General features: G+C 44.6%; 3 protein-coding genes across 3 annotated transcripts; 1 reads left to right on the top strand and 2 right to left on the bottom strand.

Moving 5' to 3' along the window:
* Nucleotides 1-2,358: 2,358 nt before the first annotated feature.
* LOC120947702 (uncharacterized) lies at nt 2,359-13,468 on the top strand. Its single transcript, XM_040363292.2, has 6 exons — nt 2,359-3,232; nt 9,598-10,109; nt 10,330-10,418; nt 10,496-10,799; nt 10,872-11,161; nt 11,236-13,468. The coding sequence occupies exons 2-6, from the start codon at nt 9,860-9,862 to the stop codon at nt 11,326-11,328; spliced, it is 1,026 nt and encodes a 341-aa protein (XP_040219226.2). The 5' UTR covers nt 2,359-3,232; nt 9,598-9,859; the 3' UTR covers nt 11,329-13,468.
* Nucleotides 5,062-8,939, bottom strand: LOC120961326 (ionotropic receptor 75a). The gene is made up of 4 exons (XM_040385034.2): nt 8,572-8,939; nt 8,111-8,482; nt 7,225-8,043; nt 5,062-7,084 (listed from the first exon to the last, which is right to left on the bottom strand). The coding sequence occupies exons 1-4, from the start codon at nt 8,905-8,907 to the stop codon at nt 6,680-6,682; spliced, it is 1,932 nt and encodes a 643-aa protein (XP_040240968.2). The 5' UTR covers nt 8,908-8,939; the 3' UTR covers nt 5,062-6,679.
* A 242-nt stretch (nt 13,469-13,710) lies between the features above and the next one.
* Nucleotides 13,711-20,923, bottom strand: LOC120947701 (CTD small phosphatase-like protein 2). The gene is made up of 6 exons (XM_040363290.2): nt 20,765-20,923; nt 16,546-18,491; nt 16,024-16,415; nt 15,825-15,944; nt 15,643-15,745; nt 13,711-15,559 (listed from the first exon to the last, which is right to left on the bottom strand). Exons 2-6 carry the CDS (start codon nt 18,484-18,486, stop codon nt 15,494-15,496), a joined length of 2,622 nt encoding a protein of 873 aa, XP_040219224.2. The 5' UTR covers nt 18,487-18,491; nt 20,765-20,923; the 3' UTR covers nt 13,711-15,493.
* Between the last annotated feature and the right edge of the window lie 20 nt (nt 20,924-20,943).

The raw sequence follows: 20,943 nt of genomic DNA, 5'->3' as shown, positions 1-20,943 counted from the left end.
CGACTGTCCCAAGATCGCAGAACTCCTTCACAACCTCGAGATTCTCGGCGTAAACTAATACACTGCCTCCCAGTTGGGCTCTATCACGGACTAAACCATCAGTAAGCTGTTATCACGTCTTTGTTGCATTGATTCACAGTCCAATTCTTGCTATTTCGCGGTTAAATCGGGTGTTACGCCTCACATACTATAAAAACTTGAAGGTGTTTTACCTTTTGGCTTTTGGCCTGATCACAGAATTGGAACAATATCGATACCTACGCGAAGGCTTTTCCACTGAAAACGACGAGCATTGACAAAACGAATAGCACACACACGACCATTCAGACCTTTTGGCTTGATCACAGAATTGGAACATGGCCGAAACCTACGCGCTTTTCCACTGCAAACGACGAGCAAGGAAAAAATGAACAGCACGCACACGACCTTTCAGTTTGAGCTTAAATTTGCTAGTGTTTATTAACTAATACAAAAAATTTCTTATATTCTACTTTTCCGTCTGTGCTATCCTTATATTCCGGGGAAATTTTTACTCCTATCTTTGCCTGGATCGCTTTTCTCCTTCTTTTTCCGCGAGGACCGAGACTGTAAATGTCCACCCGCCTTATCCTTTGTTTCGCATGGAGTTTTTGTCTAATGTAATGTGTGCGGGCGTAGGATGTTTATGTTATTTGCCGTGTATTGGTGCATCAATCGCTTTCGTACCTAGTCCGTTGTTTTATTGCACCGAGTTATGCGTATACAGATCGTGTTGTGTGCTTAGTCCGTATGCCGATTCTTGAAGAGAATATTATTTATTTAGCATAGCGATAATGATCCCTAAATATGATATTTTGCTAGCCAGAACTGTTGATTCAGTTTTACACGAAAGTTTTAGCAAGCGATGGCAGGTCACCGAAACAACGTTGTACCTAAGGTAACCTGCTGTCGCAACAAGGATGCAGATCTGGTTAGTAACGAGTCAGAGGTCCTCTCGCGGTGAGATCAGTACTTTGATGAATTTCTCAACGACCAGCTTAACGAACAGCTAGAGGCTCCAATAGCAGAAAGTGTCATGCTATTACCACCTAGCATAAAAGAAACACAAAAAGCTATCCGTCGGTTGAAAAATAACAAAGCACTCGGAACCGACAGAATTGCAGCTGAACTGGTCAAGAATGGAGGTGCACGACTAGAAATTCATCAAATTATTACTGAGGTGTGGGATAGCGAATCGATGCCATCGGCATCATCTACCCCATATACTAGAAGGGTGATAGGTTAAACTGCAATAACTACAGGGGTACTACGGTGTTCAATACCGCCTATAAAATATTCTCCCTGATCCTTCAGGATCGTCTTGTCGCGCACTTCGAAGAGATAGTCGGAAACTATCGAAGAGGATTCCGAAACGGAAAATCAACCACTAATCAGATTTTCACCATGCGCCAGATCTTTGAGAAAATGGCAGAATACAGACAAAAGCTAGGAGCTCTTTTGGAATATAAGGCTAAAATAATAAGGCTAGTTATAATGAATGGGGGCGGTCCCGTGGTACAGTCGTCAACTCGAACGACTCAATAACATGCCCGTCATGGGTTCAAGCCCAGAATGGACCGTCCCTCCGTAGCAAGGATTGACTATCCGGCGACGTGGTAATTAATTAAGTCTCGAAAGCCTGTATAGGCCGGCATGTCCACGTAGGACGTTACGCCAAATAGAATAAGAAGAGTTAGAATGACTATTACCAACGTTATTTAACGTAAAAACAAAATATGATGTTTAAAGAAGTGTTTAGGATTCGTTAATAAGTTCAGACATATCTGGAATAATCAGTGGCGGATTTAGGGAATTGGGTGCCCTAGACGGTAAGACGACGGCCCCCTGTAGATGGTGAACGCGGGGGGAGGAATGAATACATTCAAATTCCATCCCCTGATAATAGAACTTTGAGACCCTTTATATGACAGCAAACATGCATGCTCCTTGACTTGACATAATAAGCAGCTCCAAAATCTTTTAAAGCAAGAAATCTAGAAGTGTCATAACATAGATATTACAATCAACACTTGTCAATCAAATTGTATTCGTTAAATTAAAAACATGTCGAAAGCTCATTAAATTGTCCTTTCAAAGCTTTTAACAAGCTTTTATGGCATCTTTATGGGAGCCTTCAGAAGGAGCAGGAGAATCTGAAATCAGCACATGCGTAGTAATGCACGCTTCGTTTTGACAGATAGCATCAAAATAGCTTTAAAATAGTGGAGATAACAAGAATATTTATGGTTCTATATACATTTTCGCTGCAAAGATCTTTAAACATTTCAAAAGCTTACCGATGATTAATCTTTTCTTTCAATCCCTCATCACCATGATAGCTAAAGCGGGAGCTTCGCACGCCACGTAAATGATGCCCCAAAACGTTCACCCGTTTATCCTTACCTGTCAACCAGCCTGTCAAAAAAGGGGATATCCGTCGCCGAAGGTCTGTCGCCACATCTCGCTCTTTCTTTTTCCCATCGACGGTACCTTGTCTTGCCCACTGTCACATTTCACACGGGCTGCAATCCTCCACGGTCGAGAGCGCGTCCTTCGAGCGCGTTCTACTTGCGAAAGCCAGACGATTTGTCACGCCATAAGAACGGCCCCATTAACTACGCAGCATTCTGCAGAAAGTAAACTCGTCACCAGCTTCAGTAGTATCCGGACCAGCGTTCTCGGTGCTCGCGAGTTTTTTGAGAAAAAGTGTTTGCCGTGTTTTGTGCGTAAAAGCCCTTCCACTGTGACGCGTGGCGAGGTGACGTGAATAAGAAAAGGTCCCCGTTTGCATGCGAAGGTTGCTGGTGTCCCCCGGGAGGGTGCGATTAAAGGCATCAAAGGTATACGTTGCTTGAAGGAATCTTGTCCAACAGTCAGCTGGAGTTAGATTTTTGGAAATAATATTACTAACAATCGGAACCGAGCTGCGGATGGCATAGTGTAATTGGATGGAACACCCCTTGCACTGTGCAGTGCGTCAGGACTCATCAGACAGTGATATAAACAAACGCACCAGGAAGTGTGTTTGTGTGTGCTTGCGAGGATAGCTTGTGTATTGATTTTCCCTGTGTGAAAAAAGTATGATCCCACTAAACCATCCCCATCGTTGTACTCGAATCGGGGAGGAAGCTTATTTGGAGATTTATCCCGCAGCTCCCACACCGACCATGCTCCAGGCCAAACGTTCATCGCACTAAAGCTTTAACCGCCCCGGGTAAGTGGCATCCGCATCCAGTTAGTTGCGGTTTCTATACCAATTATTACCGATCGCTTAGCTGTTCAGTAGGTTTGGTTAAAAATTTTGTATTTCATTTCCATATCCATTACATTTTTGGATTCGAGTGTCAATAGGAAGTTATACTTAGGTTGTAGTAGTTGTTGGAGTGCTGTACTGCTTGCTAGAAAGTTGAGTAGCGCGTTTGATGCCGAAAAGCCCGTCCAATTTGCTGGACACGTCTGGCAGCCAGCGCTGTCGCGGATTCGCTAAAACTTTTCCCGTCCCGCAATGCTTATTGCTGCGTGTGTAAGCCTCTCCAGACAATGTGCCGTCTATCGTAGTGTGCGTAGGGACAAAATACGTGCGTGTGTGTGTGCGCGTTTTGGATGTTGTGTACTACCAATCGTTGAAGCCAGCGTCCTTGTGGTGGGACGGAAATGCACGCCTCCTGAAGGTGTAAGTTTGCGTGAAAGAGAAGCAAGCGCTTGGGCTTTCCACCAACAGGACTTGTAATAACACGCTGTACACCCCAAAAGCTTTAACAAGGGAAACGCACCACACCAAGACGCAGCATACACCAGAGCGACCAATTTTGTGTACATTTGCTTGAAGGATATTATGTTTCACGAGCTCTCCTCGTAGCTGCTCCATGCACACTTACACACAAATAAACGCACACACACACTAGCGTACACAAAAAAGTTAGGTTGATATACGCTGCTACTAAGAGCACTTAATTAAACCGCTACGCCCTCTTCCCTGGAGCCCGATTTCCCGTATGACTGCGCGAACCTCTGATTCCGATCCGTGCGTGGTGGTGGCGTCAGTTCGTCAGCGGGGTCCCATCTTGTTTGTCTGCGTTTTTCCCTTCACGCTTCATCGTACAATTGGGAAGTGATGAGATATTTGATATATGATGTATTATCACCATTAACGCCCTAGACAGCGCTCAGAGCGAAGCCCTGATGGGTGTCTCCCCATGGTCAACATTGCCTCATTGTTTATTGTTCTTTGGAGCCTGGGGCCTTGGCTTTTGGGCCTAAAGAGGGTGGGGAGGGGCATCATCGACTGTGCGAGGAGTGGTAAAATTCAAGGACAAAAACAAATCGCATCGATTAAATGTGATGCCTATTGAAGCATGATAGTGATAAGGAACTATTTTTGAAATACGGAGTTCATTACGAGAAAGGGAATGGGGATTCGTTTTATATATTTCAAATGATGCAAACTTGTTTTTATATTGAGATAAATATCTCAAAATCTTGTTCTTTGGGGTAATTTGCCACGCAATTTATACGCAAAACGTGGTATACAACCTAAACATTTAAACACAATAATCGATCCCTTGTTTCAAACCTGACGACGATCATAACAATACGTTTATTCAGATTTTGATATTTTTGGGGAACTATTTTTTTGTATTAAGCTCATCAACTCTAACTTTTAAATTCATATTATGACTCTGAAATTTTGTTTTTGAGAAAATATTCACGAATTGCTATTCTTACCACGCTTGTGTTAGTGTTGCACGCTTCTGTAATGCATTGTAAATTATAATAAATTCTAGTTTTTATTTAAAAAAAAATACATATATCTACATCAAATAAACAATACTTGGCGGTGGAAAGCTTCTTCTCTTCACACGTAAATCAATAATTTCGAATAGTAATAAATACTTTAAAAATCGATAAGTGTGAAGAAAGGACGGACAATGCTATCATCTTTCACGAATCTCTTGTAATCCCCGTTTCAAATGATCCCAATCTATCAAAACTATAAATCATAGGCGATCCATCACAGCGCAATTCAACCCCCTCCCCCCCCCCCCCCCCCCTCAAACATTACAAAACTTTTGAGGAAGCTATAACTCTCGTGTGGTTTTCAACGAATGAGTAACTGTCGTATTGTCAAAAAATAGGTAAAACTGAAGGCTACATGATCCTTGGAAAGGAGACTTAAAAACGGGTAAACTTTTTAAAGCCTCTCGACAGCTGAATGGGATGTGGAGCACAAAAAGTCGGATTTGAAAATAAGCTGTGTCATTACGTTCGTTGACGACGAGTGTCCCAGCGTCAAGTGGTCCCCTTTAGTGAAAACTGAGTAGCGTGTGCCTGTCCACGGGCTGGGTACGGCGATGGACGAGGCGGGACATACCGGCGTGACGACGGCGTGGTTTACGATGTAAATGCCGCTTCTTGTCATTCATGGAAGCGAAGATGTACTTATTCAAGAATGCATTAGCTATTTGAAAGCCACTACTTGACCCTGGACAGGCTGGTGGCATGCCGCACCGCCGCCACTCCGTAAATAAAATCATCCAGCAAGAGGAACTCGTGCGAATCCGTGATGCTTTGTTTCGCTGGTGTATGTCCTCCTTTCTTTTTTGCACCACTTCCTGTAGCCCTTTCAACGCGGTAAGACTCTATCTATTGGGCAAGGTGACAAACATGTTTTTCACGCGCTTACCGTTGCCCTAATCTTTCGAACCGTGCTCTACTTTTGGCAAGAGTGTGAAAAATATACTTTCCTTCCACTGTTCATACACTCCCTGTTCATCCCTGCTGCGAGCTTCAGACTGTGTCAACTTACACATTGGTTGGCTTTCCTGCCCAGGCCCAAGAAATTGAGGTCGTAGTTGAGGCACGCTGTCCGTTGGGTTGTGTTGTTATGGTAGCAAAGTTGTCAGGTTCTACCATCAGCTACCAAACGTACCCACTTTTACGTCCATCAAAGATGGACCAGCCGTGTGCGGCAAGCACTGGCAAAACTACACCGCTTCGGGACATTCCCACCGTCCGTACGTCCCCTCAAGCCCTCCGCTCACCGCATTTCGTGTGTGGCTTTTTCTCGCTTTTGGTCCGTAAACGAGTAAACTTTTGAAGGACGAGCCAAGCCGGGCCAGATAATCGATAACCGATGGCAGGCAGAGATGCTCGATGTTAGTTTTTCCTGAGTCATGACCTGGGCTAGATGTTGGTTGCCAGGCCATCGTCGGTTGCTGGCCGTTCTGTTTGCTTTTACCGTGAATTGATTGTGCCGTATAACGAGGAAGAGCGACCATCGAACATGTTGATGGTTTGTGTTTTATGTTTTGCTCGGTAAAATATGTTTTGAAATCTATAAAGATTCGAAAGCCAAAAGCCATTCGGGAGCATTTATCGGTAAAAATAGTTCGCATACATACAGAGAAATAAAAATCAATTTATGACACCTTCATCCTAGAATGAAGCATCGTACAACTCGGAAGCGAAAACATAAACATCAAATGAATATCTCCCGCAACATATCGAGCTTGATTGCCATCTCCACGTCCAATGTACTACAGAGCTCGGGCGTAATGAATGCGGAAGCGATTGCACGCTTATCAATATCGATCCCAACGACTACCTTCACCTAACCCTTACCCCGAACGGGCGCCACCGTTCGCTTGGAGAAGATTAATTTTTAAGCTTCATTTTTGCGTCTGATTATTGCGGTACGAGATTTCAATTTCTTTGCCATCCCGCTCCACCAGGACCGTTCCGCCAGCAGGGTCGCGAGCGCGACCAGAAACCCTACGGCAAGGAAGAGGTACAGGTAGCGCATTTCCACCACACCGACCGAGCTGAAGCCGGCGTTCAGGTTTTCACACTGCGGCTTCTGGTGAATCCAAATCAGGTTGAACCGCTTGATTATGCCGACCTCCCGCTGCCACATCAAGCGTTGCCGGATCAGCTCCCGGTACTTGCTGCCCTTCACAATCGGTATGCCGAACGGTGGGAGCTTGATGGCTTCCAGTTCCTGCAATTTGCACACCTCCTCCGGTGCGAACGTTTCCTTTATCACCTTGTAGGCAGCGTTCAATTCTCCCTGAATGGCGACAAACGGAACAGCGGCACCGGCGAAGGGGAGAATCAAGGGGAAAGGAATCAAATTAATATCTAATCCTATCCGTCTCTCAGTTCCGGGTTTTCCTAGCACAGGGCCGTGAGCGGTCTTATCAAGCGTACCTCGTAGGCATACATCTCCTGTTTCACGCGTCCGATGCCCTCGTTCGGTTCCAGGAACGCCTTCTCACCGTGCGGTTTGATCTTCTTCCGATACAGCTCCTGCACGTCCGGGTCTTGCGTCTCCTGGTAGTACACCCGACCGTAGCTCGTGTCCATAACGCCCGCCTTCAGTGGAGACCGGACCAAGTCCCCCACGCTCGCGATTGCCCGGCTGGGGCTCTGTAGCAGCGCCACAATGCTGGCCGAGTAGGACGTTAGTATGAAGAAGCTGGTCAGTTGTAGCGAAAACATTAACAACCGCGTTCCGTTAAACTGTGGCACTATATCGCACCCCCGCTGGCACATCGTGCCGATAATGTACACTAACGATTCGATCGCGCCAAACCGTTCACCGCTCGTTAGCTGACGGATGGCGATCATCGTCATCCAATAGATCGCCATCAACGCGAAACAGCACGCCCAAACACCGACACTAAACGGTAGCTCGAAGATGTTCGCCACTATCGAGAGCGGTGGCTGGCGAAAGATGATGCTGCTCTTGATGATCAGCGTGACGATCATGAAGTCGGCCACCTCGAGCCGCTCGGTACGCATCAAGGTGCCCAAGCAGCCGAGCTCGATCGAGCGGTTCTGGAACTTGCCCATCACCCCACTGAACGTCCCGTTCTGCTTGTAGCCCACCTTGTCCAGCTGCACCATGTTGAGGGTAAAGTTGAGATCGTACATCAGCTCCCGGATGAACGGAAAGTTTGCCTTGGTAAACAGATCGTGCACATCGTTACGATCATCCATGCCGGTGAAGTATTCCGGCGAAGTTGTCTAACGAACGAGATTGCGTGCTAGAAATTAGAAATCGGTTTCATGTAAGGTAACAGTACGGTCTTACCGCTGTTCCGCATGGCATAGCAAAGCCCTGAAGATTGCGTCGTCGATCTACAAGCTTTCTTCGAACGATCAGCTGTGACCCGTACCGATCGACCGCTGGTAGGTAATTGGATGCAATGTTCACCACCGATAAACGGGCTTTACGATAGGCTTTGTATAGTTCGAACAATTCCCAGCTATCGGATACATTCAGGAATGCCAGCACGACGTTCGTGTAGGGCATAACATCTAGCGCACGTAATCGTTGATTGTACAGAAGTTCCAGTTGGTCCGAGGAATAGGGTCCGGAGTCGATAGATCGTTTCACCGGGAGTTTTTTCTCTACTATCAACCAGTGTAAATTCCCATACAAAAGCTTGTTCAGTATTTGATCCTGAGTTGAGAGAAAATACATTTCGACAAAAACACAATTCGAGACATTATTAGCTAGTAATAGCTTTCCTTTAGTTACTATTTCTCTACCATCTGCCACAGCTTCGAGATCGGTTCGATCTCACACGATGCATCGATCAGTAGGCCTGCTTGAGATACTCGATTAGGATGTATTGCTATTAAAGCTTCTATGTTCGTTGCATCCACAAACTTCACCAGCAGTCCTTTTTTCGTTGCCGCCAAAAAGAAGTCATACCGTTCCTCTGCCTCCCAGCAACTGATCACCGTCACTGACTTCACATGCTTTGCTGTAAAATAATTCACTGCAAGTGCACTAACATTTTGGTTCCACGTGTCCAACATGGCACAGCAGCGTCCCAAGAACACTGTAAACCCCAACAGCAAGACGGTTCTGTTCACGTTCATCACGTTTTTCTTGCTGATGCGCTTTTGTTTCGTAATAACTGTGCATGTGTTAAGAACGGTAGTAAACTACAAGTCGTACCATTTTGCCCGTTTTCCATAGTTTTTATACTAACATAACGAGTAGTAGTAGTAGTAGCAGTGCTGCTAATAATGTCATTAGGAAAATCGCACAATCACGATAATGAAGGTAATTGCGCGTAACATGCGCGTGTAATATTCAACGAGATCGTGGCGTAGCGCAGTTGCCTGATGCAGCTGAAATGCGTTTGATTGTGAGTTACCGCGTTGGTAGAAGAATTGAGAACTAATTATTTTCAATTTTGAAGCATCCTTTCTTAATTGCTTGATTGCTTTACATTATTCAGTATTGTAGGTAGGAGTGGTTTGGTATTCGATTGCTATTTTTATCTTTGTTTCAATGTTGCAACCTGTTGCTAGTTATATGCCCTATTATTTTTCTCTGTTTCTTTCTCTCTTTCACACACAATTGCTAGTTTTTACATTATTTTTTATTTTGATATTGTTTCACTAGCGTATCTTTTTTCCTCTTTATTCGATACTTTCCTACTAGTTTGTGTATCTTTTTAACTGTTTAATCGTGTTCGATGCTGCATTCGCCAAACTGTTTCGCTTTCAAATCTATCTATTATGTTACCCTTATCTCTTCATTATCCTTTACTTTACTTCCAGTGGTTGGGTACACTCTGAATCGCTACTCTGAATTCACCTACACCCGTTGCCTCAGTTGTGTTAAGCAAAACGTTACGCACACGTTACGTTTAACCAAAGTTAACAGATCACGTGGTGTTTCACGTGGTCGCGATCCTTAGTAAAACCATTCCAAAAAACAACCGCTGAACAGCAGCCACCAGCAACAAGCGATACTGCCCCGTGGAAACCCGCGTGCCCTCGCCCGTATCGCACTCAAACCCCATACTGTTCAAATGCAATAATGGCACCCTTTAAGCTTAAGTTCCGCATGGGTAGTGGGTCGTCGCGTAGTACCTCTCAGGAGCAGGATGTCGTAGTAGATAGTCAATCCAATCCGGTCGGACCTCTTTTAGCGAACAGTGCGAACGCAAATGACTTTGGTAGCAGCACGACCCTTGATTCCGAGCAGAATAACGATAGCCTTGTGTCGATGAGCAACGATCGGCGCGCCTTAATACTGACCAGTAACACTACCGACGAACCAATACTAGGTAATTGGCATTAATTGGCCCGAGTTTGCAAACGGCACGGGCGTATCTGTGTCTGTTGGCAGATTTAACCGAATGTCCGACAGTAAAGCAACAACACTATCACTGCCCGAATACTATCCCACCGGAATCCGGCCACGAACCTTAACTCCTCCCTACCTTTACTGCTGCTTCCTTCCGAAATGTCTCAGAAAGTTCTCACGCGCAACGCCTTTCATTGCAGGATATGACAATCCTTCGCTCACCAACACGGAGCCTACGAACGTTATACCATTAAGCCCACCGCCATCGTACGAGCATGTGTTAGAAGAGGTAAGTATCGCTCTCCATTTTTTCCATCGTAGGTGGTGGGTATGGTGTTTAATCTTTTGTTTCACCATCTGTTAAAGAATCGGCTCGCTGCTTTGGATAAGGAAAACAATCGAACATCGTTACTGAACCTTTCCCCAACTGCCCTCGGGTACGAAATGATGTCGAACAATCAACCGGCTGGTACGGAGCACCAACCACAGCAACCTTGCACGACGGAGCAAGGAGGTTCGCCCGGTGCAACGAAAAAGCAAGAATCGATCGATTCTTCGCTCTACACCTGCAGCTCGACGACGACCCCGTCGCAGGAAAACCTGCTCACCTGCACCGGTTCCTGCGATCCGCTGTATCAGCTGAGCTGCAACGAAGGACTGCAGGATTTAGGTAACGTACGCGCGATCGGAGAGCCATTCGCGGAATAATAATCCACAATACACTTTCTGCATTGCATTGCAGCCGAAGAGATGGAAACGATGGCAATCGACGAGACGTGCCTGTCGAACGAAAATCAGGACACTTTATCGCTGGACGAAGAGTGTAGCTCGTACAGCAACTCGCAACCGATCTACGATCAACAACAGCACACTGCCCCGAAGGCGGAGATCAAGGGTCCGGAGATACTGTACAAATCGAGCAAGCAGCTGTACAAAGCGGTGGCCAAGGAGTGTGGCATCACGTGCAAGATGTCCGACCAGTGCCGCTGCTTAGACTGCCAAAGCCGTTACTTTGACTGCGAGTACGATCAGGTAAGATCGAGCTGCATCTAGCCGCTTCTTAAACAACGACGACAACCACCTCTAATGCCTTGTGTTTTACGCAGAATGAAAATGAGAAAACTGATGGAGGATTAGGTGCTGGTACGCCAATGTTCATCAGTGAGGTCATGCACGGTAGCGCGTGCACCATTCTCTAAGCCTACAGACACGCTGCAGCAACACTACCGATTGGGATAGCCGTAGTGGAAGGGAAACGAAATCAGCATCAGTCATCGACAGAACTACCAACGGACAATTGTAGTTCCCCGGGGGAAGTGATATGACGCCGTACACAACTGGGCCGCCTACCGGAGTTGTCCGCATGTTGTCCCACACCTTTACGCCCTGTTCATGGACGCTACGAACCTACGGGAGGGATAGTTAGATAAGCATAGACAACACACATCGATGGCCTTCAGCAGCTTGCGTTCATGATTCTTAGGGCTAAAGTATTATTTCCCCCCACGATTGGTTTACATCGACGGTACTACCATGGCGGGCCAGTTTACCCCATCTCTCTCTCTCTCTCTTCGTGTACCGATGCTGCAGCAACAGCACACGAGTATCGAGAGGGGGAGCGGGCTAACGTTGGAACGTTTCCTAGATTTTGACTCAAATGGTGATACTACTTTTTGCAGCATACATAAGAAGTGTGCGCACACTTACCAACTAACCGATATTAATGTTTAGTATTTCCTACAGATAGTTACAGTAACAGTAGTAGGTGAGGATGTCTTTCTTTTTTAACAAAACGAAAACAGTATTTAATAGCAAAAAACCCCAGCAAACTCGCTCCTCGTGTGGTGCACAGAATCTCTTTGTGACTGTGAGTGCATTTTTAAATTGGTCAACTTTTCTGATGGTAAGCAGTTGCTTGCAGACACTATTCTTTAAAACGGTTCTTTAGAATCCTGCCTGCCCGGACGGGAGGAATCGACCAGTAGTAGAACGAACATGTGTAATATGCGATCTATGCACAAAATAGATAGGAAGCGTGCTTGTTCTGTTTTGATCTGTCTTTGAAATCTGTTTGTGATTGGAAAAAGAAACCCTACGATCTGGTGTACTGGACACATTTGTTTGTTTCGCATTTTTTTCAGAAGTCGTGTATTATTCGGGCAGGATACATAAGAGCCAAACACTCCTCCTTAACAATGCAACTGTTTGCATCTCCTGGACGAACAAGAATACGAAATATTAGCTTATATTTTTGTAGCAAAAGCAAGAAGTCATTTACAGTAGGATAATGATACAACCATGTGGTACTGATATGAGCATATGATATGAATATATTTACACAATGTAGCAAATTTGAGCATAACGATGCAGATGCAACACACTGCAGCATAGGAAACAGAACGCAACAAATGCTATAAAGGTGTGTAAGGATTTTGAACTTCAATGTCATCCACAAAAGAAGAGAAACACTCATAAGCTGTACCCGAGCAGCAAGTTCGGGCTTTAGCAGGGTAAAACTACAACAACACTTACATTCCAAAACAAAACCCCAGGTGTTAGCAACCCACGTTTAATTTCGAGAATAATAGAAACAATCTTAACGCGATGGAGCAGCGTTCGATCGAGTGTCGTAATTACTATACGGTCTAATAAAATGCACGACAAGAAAGCAAACGTGATGCCTAGTAATAGCAAACAGTACTGACCATTTGGTAGCCGTTACTGTAAAACCGTTCTTCAATTTACACGGGTCAAGTCAATGCGACAAACGCGAGCGGTATGTTAGAAGAAACCAAAAACAAACCAAGTGAACCATACCAACTATTCATACAAAAATGCCCCACAAACAAACACATCCAACAATATATGGACGATGTATTACATATTGGTGAATGTGTGAGTGTGTGTGTATGTTTCTATTGCTAAAGCTGAGCAATTGAAGTGCAGTGATCTTCACTGATCTAACCCCATTGGCGTATAAAACGGAACGGAAGTCACTAAACTACACTAAAACGAATTCAACAGTTAACGATTGTCTCGTTGATCGTAACAAAAGTGTGCAAACTTATTTTATTTTTTAAATTACATTAGTTTATTTTCTCTTTCTAGAAACCAAATAAGTTACACCTACGTTGGTAAGCTTTAAAAAGGCGCAAGCGCGGCTGGTGCAATTTTAAATGTGAAGTAACTTGATCGTATTGTTAGATCGATGTACAAAACAACAACAGATAACAGATGGTATGTTATGTGAAAATTGCAACGACACTTATGTTCCACAAAACACAACTAAAGTTAGAACAGTAAAAACAAAATGCACTAAATAAAGAAACATTTAAACTATTTTGCTGCGTGATTGAACGGTGTACAACAGGAAAGAAAATAAAAATGTCGATGTAGAGGGGATAATTCCTTCCCGATACGAACATAATCCGCTCACGAGTAGCATTTAGCAGGCTCCCTTGGGCATCAGGCTCCTTTAGTCCGGTTGAACTTTACTAAACAAAACCGAACCAAAACGTCATTCTGATGTACGGAATTTCCTTGTCATCATGTTTGTTATGAAATAGAGAATAATAATCGTCCAAATTTTTAAGAGAAATTAATTTTTATTGAATGTGAAAAAATTCTCATTAATACAGTAATCAAATATGAAGGAAGAACCAAGAGCATTGTGTTGCTGATATTTGTTTATCATGGGGCACATGTTGCATAGCTCGTTTTCGAACAAGAGCACATATAAAAAAACTGTTCATCGCAGCTGATTGAACTGATTATTGCCGCTGCAAAACTGCATCACAACCATTCCCTCGCCAATCGGCAAACGGCAGAGACGTTAGTAAACTCTTTCTCACAAAAAGAAACTGTAACTGCTTAAACTCTACCGCGGGAACTATGTGAGCATGGTTTTCTGAAATCCTTCGTTATGAAACAGAAGCTTTTCAAAGATTGCACCTTCACAAGGTAATCGATATCAGGTATAGAGAATAGTTTGCAGCATTATTGAAGAAAATCGGGATTTAATTATTGTTACATATTTGATTTCTTATTTTTTTCATCTCAACAAAACAACTGCATGCTCCACCCATTTGCTCGGAGGCATTTACCGTAATTCTTTGTACAAACATTTCAGACGTCATATCCATGAGTTAATAAATAAAAAATATGTATATCGTTACACGCTAGATATTACAGTATTTCAAAGAAAACGGAAGAAACATTTTCAATTAACAATGTCGATCGATCATGATCGCAATCATCATAAACGGTGATCGTAATAATATTAACTTGCTACGTTTTTGCTCTACGTATGTGTGTGAGTGAGTAATCAAATTTAACCAGGAATTCCATCGTATAACTAAAGCACTCCTAATACCCTTCTCTACGCTGCTTTCGCTTTTCTTCACTTATCGAGACGACATTCAACCGCATCCGTTAAATATTATTTTCCATTTCTTACATTTAGACTAAGGTGAGTTTAAACTGTGTGTGTGTATTGAGATACGTGTAATTCATGTGCTCATGTGATTCTTTCAGCAGTATAGTTAATAGTAATGCATCTGATATTTTCGTAATTTGTTCTGTTCGCTATGGCATCCCAGGTTGTTGATTTGTTTTTGATCGTTATATATCATATTTATCAATTCGTTTGTCTTGCTGCCTTGTAAGCAGCAGCAGGCACCAGCAGTAGGCCACCATAACGGGCTCATTCACTGATCTGGCAAAAGCAAAATTATCATACATCGCCTGTATGTATATTAATTCCGTTCCTTGAACGACGACAAGAGTTGGACATTACGCTAAGCATCTAAAGTTCTCATATTGCTACAATTATTCATTAAATCGATTTCATTTCTAATCTTCTCTCGTCGTTTCGAGTATGGGGATTATGGAGTTAATTGGTGGATTTGTTTAAGATTTGAACATGAATGTGTTTAGCAGCACAGTCTACACAGTCTGCCTTCTTAAGTAAATCTGTCAGTTAAACTATATGCTTGTGCAAAACGGTATCATTGTATCCATATGTTGTCATACTATTTTTGTGTCGCATAAACATGAATGTATCATCAATAACATACACACAAGCACCAAGTGTCTCGCGCACATTTCTACCATCCTTGCGCGCAGGCTTGTTTGTATCTGTGTATGCTTAATAAAAGAGAATAGTTAACTGAAACTAAACGTCGTAACTATTAAATATTACTTGAGTGGCTTTGTCTGTACACTTCACTTGACGACGTTAGTCCAGAAAAAAAAACAGCTGACATAAATACAATTGGAGTGAAACGTGCTTAATTAGATGAAATTGTGAGATTAACTAAGGTGCTGCCGTCAACAACATGTATTGCCGTTAGATACGAATTAAGTTTAATCTGGCGGTAGGAAAGAAAAGAGTCGGAACTTTTCACGAATGTGAGGACGAACATCTTCGCGCTGTAAGATATACAATAGAGAGTGTCATATGAGTATTTTGTTGTTGGGGTACCGTTCATGCACTCGAGTAGTAAAAAACTTACCATTTCAACGAGCCGTTCCAAAAATGGTAAAATTTTCATCAACTCCGAATCGCTCTGATCGACGAACCAACTCTCTATTGGTATACCATTTTCCAGCTGGTATCTGGAATTTCAAACAAATGTTTTGTAAATAATTTTCGTTTTCGAGCCTTGAAACACGTTTGCAATCAACAATCACTTACCCAAATGCCTGTGGTGAATTATCAATGATGATGGTCTTGGAAAGATCCCTGCCCAGTATAGTCAAATCTTTAATGTAATTTCCGTTGACTAGGACACAATGCTCTCGGAACAAACGGTATCTGTTTAGCGAAACGAAAAAGTGTCAAAGTAATTATATTTAATACCACGCCTTCCAATTTCTCACGCACAAGCACTTACTTAATGAGTCGGCGATCCGGATCAAGCAGATTGAGCAGCTTATCGGCATAGACCCGCTTCGAGGCGGTAAAGAGAATCACCTCGAACATTTGCGATACCCTCTCGAGAAACTCGCGGAAGTACGGTCTGGTACGAACGAACACTGTGTACTTGCACTCTTGAAATAGCACCGGAAACTTGAAGCTCGCATCGGAAAGCTCCATTAGACTGCAATGCACCAGCGTTTCGTCTAGATCGAGCACCAGGCTGAACTCTGGACTGGAGCGTGTCTTTAGCGGCAACGCGGGACACTTGGAACGCATTTCACAAGTCAATGGAGGAAGATGCTTGATGAATAAGTACGGGTCGAACGCTCTATATGCGGCATCGTCATGCTGTCCATCGTTCGACTCCTAATGGGAAGTAATTTAAAACGTAAACACAATTAATATCATTTAACTATTTTACGTCAACGAGATAAGGATAATTATTGACCATTGAATCAATTAACAGACCAACATGTCCAATAGATAACAAACTTACATCCATTTCAATGCACTCATTATTCTCCAGCTGCATAGCTGCCTCTGTGTCGTCGCCGCACATGGGAATTGATTCATTGCACTCAATGTTGTGGATCAGTGATTCCTGCTCCGATCCATCCAGGGCTCGTTGGTGTTGCAGATGATGCTGCTGCTGCTGTTGATGGTCCTGCTGCTCCCCTCCTACTCCTCCTCCTCCTCCGTATTCCGTGATGTATCCCGTCGTCCCGTGGATGTTGGGAGAAGCATTGACCCCATCATCCAACATCATTCCGTCCATGTTATGGCCCATGCTCGAAAGCGACGTTAGAGCTTTCAGATTCTCGATGGCCGTTGTGTTGAGCGACGAGAAAAAGGCGGAATCGTTCAAGCTGTCCGTGCTTGATTGACCGCAGCTAAGATTAAGCCCGGCAGCAGCAGCCGCATCGCCACAGCTCAGGAGGGCCTGGGTAAGCAGAGCATTGTAAGAGAAGTCCGTGTACTGGCCGAGATCAGTGGCATTTTTGTAGTGTTCCTCATCGAACATGGAAATCAAATCAGAAGCAACCGCTACGGCGGCGGCTGTCTGACTAGGAGAATAGCTGGATTGCGGCTGCTCCTCGTACCCTGTGCCAGAGAGCGACGAACAGTTGCTATACGCGATTGGTTGAAAATTGGACGACAGCGATGAGGCTCCCATCGATACTGCAGATACGGAGGCACCCAGTGACGTATTGCAAGACGTTGATGACGACGACGACGAGGACGATGATGTCGACGAGGAGGAAGAGGACGAGGACGAGGATGAGGACGACGACGACGAGGACGACGAGGACGACGACATCGACGATCCGGCAAAATCGATGGAGGAAGCGGTCAGCGGGAACGAGGCGATCATATCGCCAGCAATTAGATTAGCAGAAGACGTATCCGGTGATATCGTGTCCGTGGTTGAGTCCACTTCCGGCACAACGATATCCAGCGAGTTAGAAGATATGATTGCACTTGACTTTGGAAAGATTCCCTCCGACGAGGTGGACGGCAGGATTGTATCCTCCTCCACGTAGCAGCTGGGGTTTACTATAGCCTTAACGTTACTTACACATTCGCCCGCAGCCTCAGTGCCGAGGTCTGCCGTTGTACTATCGCATTCGGTGATGCACTTGGAGTTGAGCTGTCCCGCCCCTTCCAGGCATGCAGGTGCCCCTACTGATGCCTGCGCAACGCTGATCGGTGGCAAAACGATCGAGTGGCCCAACAAAGTGTTTTTGTTCGAGTCGTACGAAATGATACTGAACTGATTGAGCGCATCCTCGGCCGAACCGAGATCGTCTCCAACTTTCCTAGCGTATAGTCCACATTCGGTGGATTCGGTGGAAAAGCTCACATCAGCCACATTATCAACATGCGGTGGCGTGTCATTGTTGGAGGATACAATGCCTGCAGGTAGTTGCTGCGAAGAACAGCTGGAGTGTGTGGGTGAATCTTCGAAGTGCTTCTGGTCGATGACAGTGGTACCATCGAATAGAGTGAGATCGTTATTATCCTGCCAGCAGTTTTCTTTGCAATCGTCCGATATTGTAATCTCTTCGCGACTGGCCGACTTCCGGCTTTCTTCACCGCTAGCAGCAGTGGGACGATTATTCCGCGCCGGCTTTCCAATTGTTGTCGCGCGCCTTGGAACGATGCTTCTTGCAGGTGGATTATTGGGCGTAGCAGCGGCGGTCCGGCACCGCGAAACTACGGTAGATGAAGGTTCGGCAATCGTCGTTGACACTTCTGGTCGACATTTGGGCACCGCTGATGGTACGGATCGCCGAGACGAAGACACTACGAGTTCGACGGATGAACTCTTTTTTGCTTTTTGGCTAGCCACTTTGAGTGGGGATGGTTTGAACTTGACCGCGCTTCGCGTACTACTTGAACGCAGTCGACGATCTCTAGTCTCGCTTCGCAGCCACATTTTGACTAAAAAGATATTGTTAAAAAGCATTGTTAGCTCGCTTTTTGTTATATGAAATGCAAATATTTTGAAAAGGATAGCAAAATGACACATTTGGAATGAGTGTTAAAATTATACACATACAAGAACTAGCTCAATACATTACTCTATTGGCAATCTTCATTATTTCATAACCAAGGGACATTTTGGAACATTAAAAGTAGTGAATCAGTGTAAGAATTTCAAAATCATTTCGTGTTGTAATTATTTTCTCATCATTTGCTTCCCTCGGGAAAGTCCATATCGACCACAACATCCTACATTCGTTACAAGCCGCAAAGGATTGATGGCACGCGCTTAATTATTGCATCAGCCCAAGGCAAAGACAATGAGATTTGATTGTAGTTCTTCTTCTAATACGTTTGCACGTTGATGCCTGCAGTTGCAACTGATTATCAACAACCAAAATTTAAATATATTCATGGCCAACATGGACTTCCATCCGAGAAGAGATCGAAGTTGTGCTCCGCCGTACTGCTGCCGAACGGAACAGTATTGTGCCGAGTGCGCGTGCCCATAGTAGAGAGGGAAGTTTGCCGTATCTCTCCATCTCAAATCATTCGCGTCCAGTGTTGAGATTTTTAACTACTCCTTTCCCTTATCCGCGTGGAGGACCACGTTTTTGTTAAACAGTCAACCGGAGATTGCAACTTCTAGTCACAAGAAGACATGAAAATCTATTAATAGCCTTTACATCGTGAGTAATCCATGGTCAATTGGACGGAGATCTCTCTTCTTCCGTGTGCTGTATGTACTCTCTTGCTGCAGCGTGTTTTAACGTGTTTAGTTGTATCATCGCTCTCTCTCTTTCTTTCGCACGCACAAGCACGAAGACTGTTATCGGGGAAAGGGTGTTTCGTTTACGGAAAACTTTTTCTTTTCTTCTGCAACCGAACTCCCTTGCAATGATGCACTTTGAATCAATTTCATGAAATTCATATTAATATAATTAATGGTCGTTTTGTTTGTTCGGAAATCACAACAGATAGATTATTAAATGGCATTGTTTTTGATGGTATGTCATATTTAAAAAAGAGGGCACACGAGGGACCCCGAACGAACCATACAGTAAGCACATCCATCGAATTGGTAGGGCTGGTGAAACTTCTCCAGAGTAAAGTGACAGTGAAAATGCACTTACTATTCCCCCTTTCCATTGCAACCCAGCTTGTAGCGAAAGTGTACACACTGCCAGAAAGAATCAGGTGAAAAGCTGATTGTATCCGCGGCAACAGATGAATTCACCCATGCACGAGAAGAAGGGAGAGAAACAAACTCGCCCTTCGCAAACGGAAAGGAATAAAAGAGATGCGAAGAGAAGGAGAAATTGAAAGAGCGAGACCCTTCTAGCGAGATCTTCCGATGCAGTTTTCTCCTTCCCTTGTGCGCACTGATGCTGGCCTGCCGAAGCATCGCGACTGCCACAAACAAAACGGGCTGTTTTCTGTTTTTATTTTCATTTTCGCAGCTTTGTGTCGCGCGATATTTCGCGTGCTTGCTTGTTTCGGTCCTCGCACTCCCCCCACCACCTGTGCCACACTGACAACAAAATACTTCCCAGAGTCTGTTCGCGTCCCAACACACTCTCTACGTCGTTCGACTGCATTTATTTCCCTGCCGTAATTTTCAGTGGCAGACCCCAAACATCCGCGCATTCACGCACGCAACTACAGCTTATTTTAGCGCTAGATGAATCTCTTCCATCGGAGCACGCGATACTCTTTCGTGCGTTGGTCGCGTTTCGAACGCGAAAGGAACGAGAGGAGCTAGGCAAGCTTACCCCGTTTCGTTCTTTCCTAACAATAAACAGATATTTGATTATAAACAAATTTGCTGCTGAGCCCCTCCCGCGCCCTACCGCGAGGACGCTTTGCACGTTCGGGGTTGTGCTCTCGCATGCTCTTCGACGCACGACACAAACTCAGCGCAACCGTGCACGATGATACTGGCGCGTTTTTTTTTTGTCTTCCCGTTTTCAACGGCGACCACCACACACTGGTGTTCCCTCTAAAATCGATTTTAAAACAAGTAACTCCACTATGAAGGAATGTTTTCGCAGCGACTTGGTATAGAAAGATACCGATATTCACCTGACGCTCTTGCCCCTACGGTGGCTGTACACCGAGAACGCCGATTAGTCAGTTTTCGCGGCGAAAAGATTCCTCCCAGCGAAGGGATCCGCAACAAAGCGTATTTTACCAACAACCATACCCTAGCGGAAGGAAAACTTCACACTTACCTTGCACGGCACACGCTTTCCATTCGTTCAAAACATTTCTAGCGCGTTCATCACCAGCCAAACACCGTTTTGTGCGCTTTCACGCGCTCACACAGAATTTTCACTGTTTTGATTTTCTAAAATGGCTACTCTTTTGACATCAAACTACCCCGAGATCACGTACACCATACCGGTTGGGT

This window comes from Anopheles coluzzii, chromosome 2 (assembly GCF_943734685.1).
Source record: "Anopheles coluzzii chromosome 2, AcolN3, whole genome shotgun sequence".
Taxonomy (NCBI): domain Eukaryota; kingdom Metazoa; phylum Arthropoda; class Insecta; order Diptera; family Culicidae; genus Anopheles; species Anopheles coluzzii.
Note: the sequence above shows the minus strand (reverse complement) of the source record. Positions and strands in the feature narration are given on the sequence as shown.